The 15848-nt window shown below is 37.7% G+C and overlaps 1 protein-coding gene across 2 annotated transcripts in view; it reads left to right on the plus strand.

Moving 5' to 3' along the window:
* The window catches only part of LOC113049021 (protein phosphatase Slingshot homolog 1-like), a 35055-nt gene that overhangs the window by 960 nt on the left and 18247 nt on the right, over positions 1–15848 (plus strand). The window contains exon 2 of one of the 2 annotated variants that reach the window (XM_026211031.1): positions 7303–7340. In XM_026211031.1, coding sequence (XP_026066816.1) covers positions 7303–7340 — 38 coding nt within the window. Of the gene's footprint in view, positions 1–7302; positions 7341–14628; positions 15054–15848 lie in introns of those variants that run through there. The other variant, XM_026211032.1, reaches the window with a different exon arrangement.

Consider the following 15848-nt stretch of genomic DNA (forward strand, 5'->3'; position numbering starts at 1 on the left):
TTAAGAAATGCACCTTTTTATTTTAAGCTGTAATGACATCTTTTATGTACTGTGAATGATATATTTAATATTAATAGCATATTATTTTTTTTCTGTGTTCTTTTCTTTCCAATATCTTTGTCCTATTCCGAATACAGTTATTACTGTTTGTGAGTATACAGCTTGCTTGAGATTTTTCAAAACTGTTAATCTTTTTTTATTATATTTTTATTTCAATAAAATAATTAAAATAAAAGTGCATCCAAACAAAACAAACACGATTAATTATATTACAGAAACAATGTAACAGTTGTCATAGGTGGGATGAATAGGAACCAGCTAAACTGAAACAAATCTTTCTGGTAGAACTTTTAAATGGCACAATGTGTATATACCACTACATTTTGTGAAAGTATCATTGAAGTGTTGCTTCTGTCATTGTATGTAGTATCAGTAGAGGGAGTAGTTTGTTTACACCTCATGATTTTGTGTTGTACTGTGTTTCCATTCTTTTGGTCAAGCTATGTTAAAAGGGGAACAGTCAAAAGGTTGAATGCTTTTCAGTCATGAGCTATTCTTTATACAACGAAACTATCCAACAACAGAAATACTAAGCATTACCTGTCCTATTACCCACAGTTCCTACTTTGTGCTTCCACACACATGCCAAGTATCACGTTATAATTTCATGAACATCACTTCTATATCTGAATGGTGCAGGTTTGTGGGGAGTAAATTTTTTTTTACACTAGTGTAGTGTCTCTTCTTGAGCTGCCATTCTGTGAGTGAAAGTTAAAGGTCTGCCCCCTAAGGCCTGCATTTCTGCTCGACAGAAATTTAAATCGAAGTCATTGTGCCCTTGCACAGCTAAGCTGCTCTCATGCGATGAAAGGACTCCTGTTTTTACCTTTTCATTAGAAGCGAGACCCTTTTAGCCAGTCTCACCAGGAGAGCTGTATTGCCTTTCATTGTTAGTGATTCTCAGGTGGTGGTTCAACAAAGTAAAAAGCAATTTTCTTGTAGGCTTTAATTGTCTTTCGTTCATGAAAGCACCCCACCTTCATAATAGTTGCTGACATCATAGTTGCCTTAGAAATCCATTTTTACACCCAGTAGGGGGCATAAAATGTCTGCACATTTGAAAGGGAGCGCACAAAACACATTGACATGGTCTGAAGAATACTCTACTATGAGACTAACTAAAGCATAATGAATTTTAGATATTTTGTATGCTATTATTTTGATAAACACAGTTCAGTAGCAGTACCAGGGTTCGATTATTAATATGCTTGAAACTCTGTAATGTGGTATTTTACTTCTTAGTTGTGCTAAATCTTTTTTTTTTTTCATTAGGTTCAGATCTTTACTGTTTAAATCTATATTGTGGTTAAATTTAAAGGCCTGTTCTCACGAAGGATGATGACTATTATGATAAAGATATACAGTAGTTCACATCTCAACTGTAATGGCTGTGTCACAAATGACCGATAACATTGGAATCACATACAGAATGATAAAACTATTAATAGCTAATCAGAATCTGTCCTGCTTTAAAGAGCTCGAGCATTTCAAGCGACACATTTCAAAACTGTAGCCCGTGCTTATAATAAACAGAATGTTATTGTGTGTTGGTTTGGATGCTAATGTAGTGATCGTTATTGTTTTTGTTCTCAGTGTTAATGGACCTTAAAATAATTGCGCAACGTGCTCCGCTAGCAAGGACACACGCTATTTAGGATTCACAGCACAATCTCAAACATGAGGACTGGGGAACATGCAGCTGCAGTGATGTCATCTCATGCAGAGACTGAGGGAGAGCGAGAGAGAGGGAGGGATAGACCAATTCAAAGGATCGATAGAGTAATGAGAGAGATGTAAAATAATAACAAGGTTTAAGTTTACAAGGCTGAAATTCTGCAGAAGCTTTGTATGTAGTATTTGAGTTAATGTAACGTGAAATAAAAATTTAAACACTTTATTTTCTTGAAGTATTAGTTCATATAAAAATTGAAATGCTGTCATTCTTTAATTCAATTCAATTCAATTCAGGTTGATTTGTATAGAGCAGTGCTTCCCAAACCTGTCCTGGAGGACTCCTCCCCTGCACCTTTTGTATGTCTCTCTTATCTAACACCCCTAATTCAACTCATCAGCTCATTAATAGAGACTGCAAGAACTAAACTGGGTGTGTCTGATTAGGGAGACATACAAAATGAGCAGGGCAGGCGGTCCTCCAGGACAGGTTTGGGAAGCACTAGAGCTTTTAATGATACAAATCATTGCAAAGCAAATTTACAGAAAATGAAGTTTCTACAGTATATTTAGTAGTAGTGTGTGTTGTTTCAGGGTTGGCATCATCCGAGGTCCTCTGTGGGGTCAGCATCATCTCTTCTCAGGTGTTCTGGATTCAGACTGGAGCTTGTGTAAATCCTAGTTACCACGGGATGACAAAAAGAGAAAAAAATAAAGACATAATTAGCGTAGCTACTGTTCCAAACAAGCAAAATGTATTTGTTTAACCCAAGCTAAAGAATAATAATCTGCATTTGATAAGATACAACTGCAGTACAAGATTGTAAAAGGCATTATTTGAATGCTTGGCCTAAGAGATCTAGACTTAAATCTAGATTTAAACCGAGAGAGTGTCTCTAAACCCTGAACATTATCAGGAAGGCTATTCTAGAGCTTGGGAGCCAAATGTGAAAAAGCTCTACCTCCTTTAGTGGCTTTTGCTGTCCTAGGAACTACCAAAAGACCAGCGTTTTGTGACCTTAGGGAGCATGATGGGTTGTAGGGTGGTAGAAGACTAGTTAGGTAATAGTTAAGGGCCTTAAAGGTAAATAATAATATTTTGTAGGGGTGTCACCGAAATCGATCGAAATTAAGTCACAGTCTCGAACTTCGAATTAAAAAAAGGAATCGTCGATGCTGCCACGCCCCCATGTTGTATGACGGCAAATCAATGACAAAAATAACCGAGCATTCAACTGATGCTGGCGCGCGCGCTATATGGCTTCCGCGAGAGGAAAACTGAATCGGATGCGAAGAAACGGGAGCCCGCGAGCTCATTTCAAACTCTCTCGCGCGCGTGACATGTACTCTGCGCGCAATAAAACGCGCGCATGTTCATTCCCCACATCCTCGCGCTCGATCATCTCACCTCTGCTCGCGCGAACAATTTTATTTTTGTCAGTCGTGGGGCGGGGCTTGCTGTTTTAGTTGTTATCTCAAATGTCATTGGTTATTCCCCTTTTCCTAAAGTCAGTATTCGACGCCTGTTAGAAAATGAGTAATAATTCACTTGACTTGACCCATGACTTCATCAGTGGACCAGATACATGCGAGTAATCATTTCTTTTGCTTGTTTAATTTATTTTTGTCTTTAATGTAATTTAATGCATTGTTTATAGAGTAGATCTTTTGTAGATACTTGATTAACTGGAATTCTTCTGATTGCTAGTGATTGCAGTCTTGTAATAAGAGATACACATATTTTACAGACTGTAATGATGCACACACACACACATACTGTACATACATACATAATATATATATATATATATATATATATATATATATATATATATATATATATATATATATATTAGGGGTGTAACGGTTCACAAAATTCACGGTTCGGTTCGATACGATACACTGATGTCACGGTTCGGTTCGGTTCGATACGTTTTAGATACAGCAAAATGTAAAAACATCTCAACTTTTCAGAATGCCGCAAGCGCACCGCGGGTCATGTGACAAGAACTAACCAATCAGCTTCATCCTTTCCCGTAACAACGTTGAGAGCTCAGCCAAGATGAAGGAACAGCTGATCATAGTTGTATATGGATTGCAATTTTGAAATAAATTTAGTAGCAGCGCTACTGCAAGCGATTTTTAGAGCTGCAAATCCATTTATCCTTCGCTGAAATTTCCGCGTCTCATGGAGAGAGCACGTCATTGTTGCTTAGCAAAGACAGACGCCTCATGAGCGCTTCTGCCCAAGCGCTTTGGAAAGGAGGAGAAAGACGCGCTTAGCGTTTTCCATGCGTTTTTAGGCACGATATGTGAACGGCCCCTAAGGCGCTCGCTCACTCAGCACGCGCTGAAGGCTCGTTGCAAAATGTCGAATGCCTTTAACAGACCAGAAATATAAGATTCTAAAATAACCAACAGGTACTGTTGTACTGTTGTACAGTCCAACAGGTCTGGTGTTTGGGTTGGATTCCCTGTAAGCTATAGTTTCTAAATGCTGCAGGGATAGTTTGCTGCGTGCATGTTTCTCCTTTTTTTCGTCTTTTCCCAGATAGTACTGACGCATATATCCCAGATATTCCCGCTGGTGTTTTTTTTTTTATTTTTTTAATTCCCGCTGGTGTACCCTGTCATGTTGCAGATGCGACATACCGTTGTTTTTTTATCCACCACTCTCTTGCCATCACCATTATAGCTTAAAGGGAATCCAAAGTGCACCCAAACACCAGACCTGTTGGTTATTGGAGGATCTTCTCATTTCTAGTCTGTTAAACGCATTGGCTATTTTGCAACGAGCCTTCAGCGCGTACTGAGTGAGCGAGCGCCTGCTGAGTAGCCTAACATAAACATATAAGATGGTGTTTTTTTCTTCTTCGGGAGTGTCAGGGGCGTTGCCTGTTACGTTGTTTGGGTTATTGGGCTACCTTGTTGAACGCATATCATTATATTTCTCTCTCTCTCTTTTTTTTTTTTTTCAAATATAATTAATTACTCCAACGAACCGTTCGGTATACATAATGCGTACCGCGTACCGAACCGAAAGCGTCGTACCGAACGGTTCAATACGAATACGCGTATCGTTACACCCCTAATATATATATATATAAATATATAAATAAATAAATCTAAATGAATGACAGTGAAGTGTTTAACAAGCGTTTTATCTTTAATCTTTTAAATAGATACATCGTAATATTTGAAGGTTAGTTTATTCATTTTTTATTGTTTTTGTTTGTTTTGTTATGAACTTGAATGTCATCTTTTGTGACTGCACTTACAAAAGAGAAACTGGATGGCAGTTTATTTTAAGTTTTCAATTGACTAAAGATATAAGTTGTTACATTATGTTGTTAATAAAAGTTTTAAATTTGACAGTGTAATGTGGTACATTGCAAACAAAGGTCAGATATTATATTACATAAAAGTCTAGTTTGAAAAATGACAATCTGTGCTTTAAAGAGAATAAATGTAAAAATCGAGAATCGAATCGAACCGTGACCTTAGAATCGAAAATGCAATCGAATCGAGGATTTGGAGATTCGTGACACCCCTAATATTTTGTAATGATACAGAACTTAATAGGTAGCCAGTGCAGAGACTGTACTGTATGTCATGATCTATGGTATCAAATGCAGCACTAAGATCAAGTAAAACTAGCAATGAGATGCTGCCTTGGTCTGACACAAGAAGCAAGTCATTTGTAATTTTAACAAGTGCCATTTCTATTCTATGGTAGAGCCTGAAACCTGACTGAAATACTTCATAGAGATCTTTTTTTTTTTTGCAGGATGGTAATAAAAAAAATAAAAGTAGTCCTAGTTCAGAAGTGGTCCCTTTAACTCTTGCATTGCACATGATCAATGTGCAATGGAGCAAATGATTCGGTCCAAATCACTGATTCAGTGATCTGACTCTTCAGATAAAGGGTCATTATTTACTCACCCTCATGTCGTTCCAAACCCGTAAGACCTTTGTTCACCTTCAGAACACAAATTAAGATATTTTTTATGAAATCTGAGAGCTTTCTGAATTCTGACCCTGCATGCAGCAACGCAACTGACATGTCGAAGGCCCATAAAGATACTAAGGTCATTGTTAAAATAGTCCATGTGACGTCAGTCGTTTGTCCGTAATTTTATGATGCTATGAAAGTAAGTTTTGTGAAAACCAAAATATTTACTTGACTCAACAATTTCTTTGTGTCAGTCTTCGATGGGCATAGTACCATGACACATGTGTGTGTCTTCCTCTGCTTGCAAACAAGTTCCAAAGATGAATGAAGGTCTTACGATTTTGGAACAAAGTGAGTGTTGAGTAATTTTCATTTTGGGGTGAACTATCTATCTATATATATATATCGATCCCTTTAATCTCACTGGGCAGGAAGGTTAACAGAGAATTTTTTTTTCTGATTTAAGTGATAAGACAAATCATTTCCACCTGATGGAAAATAGGACTCACACGATGTACATACACGTATTTACTGTCAGGAGAAAACCCACCCATTCACGTCAGAGCTTTCTGTCTGTATGACACATTTCACTCTATTGCAATAATTCCACTCTGTGAAACTTAATACAGTTTAATACCCCCTTAATATAATGGCAGGGGAAACACTGGAATTAAACATACGGTTCCACTCGAAAGCTCAACAACATAGTGATTTCTGTCTTCTTATTTTTCACCTTTCACCTCCTGCTACAAATCTGTTCATCCACTTAATGTGTTATAAATCACGGAGAAGCTTCATGCTTCCAAAATGTCTGTTTCTATTCACAAACCTCATTGTTTCCACTTCTCATTCAGCCCTGCTTATAAAGTTTTATAAGCCTAGCTTCTGCATGAAGGGAGAGATTGTGGTACGTGACAGAATCTCTAGCACAGCTAGTTCCCCGACACGGTTTCTTCACCTTCAGGCATCTGTCACATCTGACCATGGCACACTCCCCGGCCTTCATTCAGTGCTCATACCACTATCAGTAACCTAATAATCAGGGCCTTCACGTTCACATACAGTGAAGAGCTATTTTAAAAACACTCTTTGTTATGATGAAACCTTATCTTAAGGAGAGGCCCCATTCTTCACGTTTCAGCTTTGAGAGAACATTTCTTCTTTGTCATATTACGCTGCTGTGAACAGTGATATATCAAAGCTTTTTTTGTTATTTGGGACACAGAGGTCTTGTATTGTGCTACATATTTAGCAAAGAAAGAGAGCGAGATCGTGTGGGGGGAATGAACCATGTTTAGACGGGATTGTTGTGCGTTGCGCTGGGTTTGTGTCGGGTGAGGTTGTGGAATTTGGAAACGTTCCGAGGCCTGAGGGATTCTTGCCTCTCTGACATTTTCACAGCATATGCTGAATTTATAACTTATAATTTGGTTTAGGTAGAAAATGCATGAAGACATGATTAGATTTATTACATCAGAAAATCCTACATCCTGCTCTCTTCTTTATCTAAAGGCTCAAAGCAATAAAATTCAAACAGAACAGTGTGGACATGTCTGAGTGATCTGTTGTTTTAGATGACTGACTTCTGTTTCCCTCACACTTTCTTTTTGTTTTTCCAGGACTTTGGAAGTGATGATGAGCGCCGGCTAAATCAGAGGTAACGACTGACTTTCAAATACAAGTTTTTCTGAGTGTGTGTGTGTGTGTGTGTGTGTCTGTCTGAAGCAGATGATGAAGAGTCTGTCAGTTCCATGATGGGAAGAGTCTTCATTGCACCCTGTAGTTTGCGAGATGGTTCTGCTCCACTCTTCTAACACATATAATCAAAGATATCTGAGCCCAGGCGTCTGATCACTGCTTTCACAGCAGCTCTAACACCAGAGTGGGTTTTTATTACAGTTTCAGTCTTCATCGACTGAAGTCAGATCAAGTGGATTTAATTTGAGACAAACATCTCGCTGGCTTTCCCTTATCAGACACTATATCCTTCCTAATGAATATTTTTGTCTTATTAGAGCGATCTAGTTCCTTGCTATTCAGTGACTGTAGTGGACAGATGGGTTAAATAAGTGTTTAGTAGAGTTAGCAGTCACCTTCTGCAGGGCTCCAGACTGGAATGGTTTCTAAAATGAAAAATGTAGGAGCTAAACTGACTGTTTTACAATCTAGGCTCATTGGGAAAATGTGGCTTTACCTACATCTTTTGCAACACTTCAAAAATGCATCTATACATACAATTCACTGAAGTTTCCATCTGAAATCACCACTAGTATCATTTGAACAACTTTTATTTCTTCTTGTGCAACATATATTTAAGGGAAGATTATCGAATGACAAATACTTATTTTCTCACACTTACGTTTTTTTCCCATTTGCTTTTCATAGACATTCATGTATGGCTTTTCGAATGTTGTAAATTGTTCTCCTGTGACAAAGAGCTCAAAGACTTGTAAGCAAGCTAAACAGGTGTGATTGCTTGAGCAAATGTGTTTGCATCTCATTTCAGTCTAGGTGGTACGTTTCCTTTTTAGCACCACTCCCTGGACATTTCACTTTTGAAAGTGGTGTGAAACTTGCAAACAACAATGCAGTATCATTCTGCCGAAATATTGCCACAGGGACATTTACCAATGAGCCTTGGTTTCGGTATTTAGTTGCCAAATTGCAGAATCAGTTTTATTCCATGTCACGAGCAAGTTTGAGAATGGTTTGTGATTTATTTATTTTTTGTCAGACTTTTAATTCTTTATTTTTTTGTCGCATTTGCAACAATTTCACTCACATTCATGTTGATACTAAAAAATACTTTGTCATGCATTTTAATGAAATCATGAATGAAACTGCATGCATGACATTTTTCATTTTTGATGGTAAAATATTTTAGAGGGGTGGAACTATTTTTTTTTTTTTTTTTTTTTGAATGATGACAATATTTTGGAAAATCTTTGTTTTTCAGTATTTATTTAGTTTTTCTGTGACGCTGGTAGTGGAGAAATACAATTGTAAAAATATGCTGATGCAAGAATCAATGCAGTATATATGATTTTACAGGCACAGCCTTGGTCTTTAAAATAAGGCAATAAGGCTTTTTCCAGGAGGGAAGGCGTTTGTCCAGACTGTTTTTAGATTCAGTGTTTTTTCATTGAACATATCTTTTAGAGGACGTATTAATCTAGGCCCTGTGTCTGCTGGGATCGGACTAATGTCCCAGTCCTTTCATACTTTGAATCTAGGTCACCACTAAGGGTGGGAGAAAAGTTCTTAAGAGAAAAGTCGTTCACTGATGTGCATTTCTTTGTGAAACTCTGAACTCTGTTTTTCAGTGTTGCCATCTAGGTATCGGTCAAACAAGGTCAATATTCAACTCGTGAAGACTGTTGGAATTCTTATGTATATTACAGATGGAGGAGCTAAAGGAAGAGGATGTGTACAGAGGAAGATTTGTCATTCTACAGGTCACATGACATCCTCAAAGGTCACATTGCTCAGGAAATAACTATCGTGTTGACTGTAAACTCAACACAAGTTGAATCAATAGCAATTTTTGTCCTAAATTTACATTTTTTGTCTAAATGACAGTAGAGGTAATATAATGACTTGTTTGTTTCGTGCTTTTAGTAAAAGTATCTGTGAATAAATGGCTCGTAAGAAACGCATTCAAACGGACTAATCCCCAGAACGTGTGCGCACAGGGATAATGAGTACTTTGTACTAAAGACTAAAAAGAAACTGGTCGTTTTTTATTTTGATCAATCTTAGAAAAGGGACTGGAGGAGCTACTGTGCCAGTTAAATGCATGAACCCACTAACGCCGTCTGTCTGTTTTCTGCTGGATGTAAGCACATGTGCCGTGTGTGACCTACATAAGGTCATCTGATAAGCGAAAGAGCAGTTGTTCCCTCAGCGCATTTTAAGTGCTTTTTAGTACTTTCTGTCCATCTCTGTGTCTTTCTCGCTCCGTTTGCCCTGTGATTGGTTGAGAGTGTTTCTGTAAAAACAGGATATGAGAAAAAGACTCTGAGATTCCAGCGTTAGCGATTGCAAACACAATGGAGGCTGTGTCTGATTTCTGTATCTTCCTGTGACTCATAGATAAGACTTGAGTCCCTCAGCACTTCTTAACCAAACAGAGTTTCTTTTAAAGACCGATTAGAGAGTATATACAGTGAACCCAAAAAAGAAGTGGGCACCTAAGCTACACTTATATGTGAAATAAATAAATAAATAATTATAACAATAAATATAAAAGTAAGTGCAAAATCAATATGCGATCACTTGGTTAAGTCATTGCAAAAGTGACTTAGAAAGTAAAGTTTGTTCTGAAAATAGCTCTAGCATCATTTGTTTCAGAAATACTTGTTTTAATGTATTTATTAGTGCTGGGCAATGATTAATCGCAATTAATCACAATGCATACATTTAGAAAAATATATTTATATATACTATAAATTATATGAATATAAATGTATGTAAATATTTTCTAAATATATACTGTATGTGTGTCTTTATATATGCATAATAAATATACACATTACACACACGTATATTCTGTAAACAAAAACTTTTATTTTGGATATGATTAAGCGAGATTAATTTTTTTATTTGTCTGCATGCATGCCATGTGACCATTAACTGACAAACACCTAGACAATTTAAACTTAAAACCCCTTAATTATGGAATTGTTTCTTATAAAACACGCAGCTTTTCACCTCACAAGTCGTTAAAGGATGGACTGGAGTCGTGTGGATTATTGTGTAGTTTTGATCAACTGTTTGGACTGACGGCACCCATTCAATTGGTGAGCGAGTGATGTAATGCTACATTTCTCCAAATCTGTTCTGAAGAAGAAACAAACATCTTGGATGCACAAGGGTCAATAAATTGTCAGCAAATTTTCATTATTGAACTACTAAATTAGTCTGAATACTTATTGAGGCCACTGTATCTTCTAGAAATTCCAATTTTACTAATGTTCAACCTTTATTCTATATGTTCATGGGACTATCCAGAGCACAGGAAAGTTGTGTGTGCTGGGAACAGGATGTCCTAGAGGCTCATGTGAAACAAATCCTCTTTTAATGAGGAAAAACAAGGTTCAGATAAAGTCACTAGTGCAACAGATGCATAGAGCTAAATAAAACAATGGAAGAACAGCAGCATCAGCACTTCTTCCACACAAACAGCCATTTTAGACAATAAAACTTCAGAAGGAACTGAAACACCAGTGGTTTTGGAGTAGGTCAGTCTAGAGTCTGAGCTCGCTGTTCTGAAGATACAAACTGCTAGTTGTTAAATGTTAAATAGGTCATGGACTGAGCATTCCAGCTTGCCTTGTTCCATTCAATATTGTGCAATTATTAGAACGTGACAGATTCCCACTATTTGATGTACTTCGTTTATGCACACATGTAAAGACCTGTCCTTCTGCCTGAGCTCTTTGATTCCTAAAGTAAAACCTAATGGTAGTTTGAACCTGACAAATTCCTTTTCGCTTGCCTAAGATTGACTTTTCTTGTATTTTCCTGAAATAATGTGTTGTGGCAGAATCTGCAATGCTGTTACGTGCAGCTTGTGGTTTAGTGTGAACTCGGTGGAAAGGGCTGATGAATGCCATAGCTTTGAATATTTGTAATGCAGATATATATTGTATTTACTGCTGTTTTGTGGTCACTTGGTGACCCATACTTGTTGAACATAAATAGCCCAGTTTGTACATGAGAAAATAATTACTGTTAGCGATGCACATATTGATAAATAGTCACAAAATGTTTTGTCAGATTGCATAGTTTTACAAGCAAACACATGAAACCTTTTTTTTTTTAATTAGAAAAATTGCAGTTTGTTTACTTTTTCCCAAGTTGTGCTGCTTTACTGTGACCTATGCCTTCAAGCATTTTGAAAGAGGCATAGCTGGATAAGAAAGTATTTTGTGGTATCTGGATGATTTGGCTAAACAGAGGAGCCCCTTAAATGTGACCCTTATCAGAGACAGAACACCTCTAAAAGCTGTAACCCTAATCTTACCCTTTGCGAGATGTACACAGGAATGCCCACTGACCCGGCCAAAGACTTTTCCTGTGAAATCAACCAGGCGGCACAGCATTGAGCCAGCTGGTGATTTCACCAAACAGACACCGAGGCAGGAGCAGCCAAGCACAGCAGTCTGTGTTTATGTTTGGGTGCAGCTGTAGTGTATATTAGGTGTGTGGATGTCTCTGATCTGTTAGGGAATCTACAGGTTATAATGTTGCAGTATTGTTCTGAAAACAAAAAACATGATTAACAGTTGATCTTGGTGCTCTAATTTTGAACAGAAATTTTGACCAAATTTTTTCTTTGTCTTTAGAGGGTCTTAAAGTGCACTTTCAGCCAATAATAACATTTATATCTTGCTACCAACCCTGCTGATTAAAACCTAATCTAAAACCAGCCTAAGTTGGTTTGCTGGTCTTAACTGGACTTCCAGTCTGGTAAGGCTTTGGACACTTTTTAGCTGGTCACACTGTGACAAAATATTCAGTTACCGAAGAAGAGCAAACTACCTTTTTTTTCTGCAGGATGTACTTCATACCAAAACATGGTATTTCCATGTACATATTAAACTTAAAATTATCATATATATATATATATATATATATATATATATATATATATATATATATATATATATATATATATATATATATATATATATATTTTTTTTTTTTTTTAAATATACAGAAATCAAATAAAGCTGCATAAAACCAATTACAAATGTGAACTGTCAGCCAGGATACAAAGTGACCTATATGCATGAACAAGCAATTGGCCTATTATTGTATATGGCAATTAAATTCAATAGCATGACCTTTTTATTTGTTTTGCTGCCTGTTAAAAGAATAGTTCACCCAGGAATGAAAATGCACTCACCCTCAGGCCATCTAAGATGTTGATGCATTTGTTTCTTCATCTGAACAGATATGGGGAAATTTGAACATTACATCACTTGTTTACATCTAATGGATCCTCTCCAGTAAATGAAGAAACACACTTTTACATCTTGGATGACCTGAGGGTCAACTGTCAGCACTTTCTCAAGTTTTGGTGAACTATTCTTTTAAAATATCATTACCTTTTTCTTAAAATCACACATTCTACCGTGAGTGAACAAAATGCATGAATGTGCAATTGAGACTATAGAGCTGTTTTCAACATCATTCTGACTCAGGCCTGTGTATGTGGCAGTTCATATGATTACTTAATAAGACCGGCATTTGGCCAACAGATTGGTGAACACTGATGTCATATGCAATTCATCATTCTCTCTTGACACTTGAGAAAAGATTGGTGCGCCGTTTCCCTCCTCCCTCTTTTTTGTCCCTCGTTTTTCCTTCGTTGCTCGGCAAGTATATAATGGAAATGTTATGTAACATCTGCTCCCAGAACAGAAGCTTTTAATCTTTTTGTGCCCGTGTGTGCAGAAAAGCGATTGTGGCACTTCTGTGTACCAATGCAGTCTCAGCACACTGAAATAATCCAGTGAACACACACCTTACAATACACACACACACAACACACGCCTGATCTGTTTAAAGCTCCACATGCAGGCGTCCTTAATCGGGACACCTGTCAGGTGTTCTGGAGTCTGTCTGATAGCATTGTCATGGTTATGCTGAGTCACATGGGACACTCCATAAGACTCATCTTGTGCTTCATGACTTACTGTGATAAAGCGTGAACAAGTAAGGCTAATCGCTCTGGGATATACATCATGAATCTATTTAAACGCTCACACCTGTCATATATTCCCAAAACAGTGTAGTAGTACCACATTGCCAACTGTTTTAGTCTATTAGGGCTTTTTTAGGATAGACTTCTGGGAATTTCCAAAAATGATGTTTGATTGTTATCAAAGTAGGTCATTGGCAAATTCCACACAATTTTTGTTAAATGTTAAATCGTTCCAGATTAAGATTTTATGCTCATGTCTACGAGGAATTGTTCTGAATTTAAAACAAACATCTTGTGACCTAACCAATGAATATCCCAGGCTCAAAGCAACACAACCTTTTCCTTTTGTCCATTAAAACAAACTTATTTTGATAAACTGAGGGACAAGTCCGGGTTATTTTTGGTGGTAATTGACAGCACACCGCTTGTATTGAACCCAGAACATTCCTTCATAGAGTGTAACCTGGCAGCGTTGTTTGTTTGCTGTTTTTTTTTTTTTTTTTTTGCTTGTTTCTCAGATCTCGCCGATCCAGAAAGCAAAATATTCCAAATTCCCTTCAGTATTTCCTTTCACTCAGCTTCTTTAGTTATTTCAGACGGCTCTCTTCATCTTCCTCTCTCTTCTTCCTTCTTAAATATCTCCCCTTCTTTTGTAGCTTCCCCTCGGCTGTTTCTGTTCCTTGGTGTCTCAGTTTACTCTTTGTCCTGATCAGCTTTTTGACAGAAAGAGTCAACCCTCTTCATCGGAGTACTGCTTCTTCATTTGTGTGTGTGTGTGTGTTTCTCAGTCAAGCTGCAGATAGTGGAGTAAGGCCAGTCTTTCACTTACTGTAGTCTACTTGGGACACTCAAGGGGCGAGCTCATCCCCCGTCTCTGCTCTAAATGAGATTTTAAAGAGGCTTTCATGCTTCATCTGACAGCAGCAGGCACTGTTGCCCATGCTTAGCCCATCAGAGGATTCTGGGATAGATCATTTTAAGGTGTGGCAAGCATTGAGTCCCAGCTAAGAAGGTCAGCAACACATTTCTTCCAGCTGTTAGCAGTCTCTTTTTTTTTCTTTTAGTCTGACTGGCCATCTTTAGGAACAAGTGGGATCTTTTATGCTTTTTCTCTCCATTTTTCTTTATCATTGCTGTCAGATTTGTTGGAGTCAAGCTGTTTTATTTCTTCAAGAGACACAGCAGACTCTGAGACTCTGTGGCCTGCTTGGCTTCTTGCAGTTTCAGAGTTGTCTGGAGTGCTCTAATTTCAGTGCAGAGATCTCTAATGCGCACACACAGAGTGCCTCATCCCTTCCTACAAAGACAAGGGAACAGGTTTTTCCTCCTCTAACTATTTACCGACACACACAGAGCGGGACAGAGAGAGAGAGAGGGAGGGTGTGTGTGCGTCAGTAGAAACTGGCTCACACACTCTCAGCTTTCAGAGAGCGTCAGACCGAGGAAGGGGCTGCAGACGTGCTCCTCCTCCCCTCTGCGTGCTCATAAACAGCTGGAGATCTGAGCGAAGCGTGCTGCTGCGGACCGAGGCGAGGGAGATTTCCCTGCAGCCAGCAGCAGGATGCATCTGGTCGTGGACTCCTGTCAGGAAGTTGTGCTGAAGATGCTACCGTACTTTGTGGATAATGCATTCGTCACACAGAGGCAGATCTACCACATGTGAGTGAATCGGTGGGGTATTAGGTGAAATCGCCGCTCAGCAGATTGCAGTGCTTTGATTGATTCTTGTGAAGCATGGCTTGCACAGTAAGATCCAGAAGTCTTGAAAACAGGGATTCGGATTTCTAAATCTTGAAATGAACAGTGTTTTAGGAGGTGTGAAGTTAATATGCAATATTTAGGATTGTGAAAAATTTCTAGGTTACTAATTAAAACATTTGTGATATGTGAAGTATTTACAGTTGGTCAGATCGATGTTCTTTTTTCCTTTGAAGCTCAGGATGCTGTACGGATTATTCTCAAATTGTGCTGGAGAACATGATCAGCAGGTTTTCCACCAACTTGTTATAGAGCTCCAACTGCGTCTGAGTTCTGCTGTCATTAAAGCACAAAGAAAAAAAGAAAGAATGCGAAGACATTTGTAAATGTTAATTAATCGTCTGAAATGATGATTTACAGTTTAACTTTTCACTCAAATTGTTGTTGTTTGGGGGTTGTAGAATATTAAATATTTTGGAAAGAAGTTTTGCCAAGGTTTAATTTATTTGATCACATGTACAATAAAAGCAATAATATTTTAAGTATTTTTTGCTTTCTTTTTTAATATATTTTAGAATATAATTTTTTTTTGATGGAAAGCTGAATTCTCAGCAGCTGTTACTAGTTTTCAGTGTCACATGATCCTTCAGAAATCATTCTAACATGCTGATTTGGTGCTCAACAGATTGTTTAAAACAATTGTGCTGGGAAATATTTTTGTGGAAACCATAATACAACATTTCAGTAATTTTTAAA

This window comes from Carassius auratus, chromosome 30 (genome assembly GCF_003368295.1).
Source record: "Carassius auratus strain Wakin chromosome 30, ASM336829v1, whole genome shotgun sequence".
NCBI classification, from domain to species: Eukaryota; Metazoa; Chordata; class Actinopteri; order Cypriniformes; family Cyprinidae; genus Carassius; species Carassius auratus.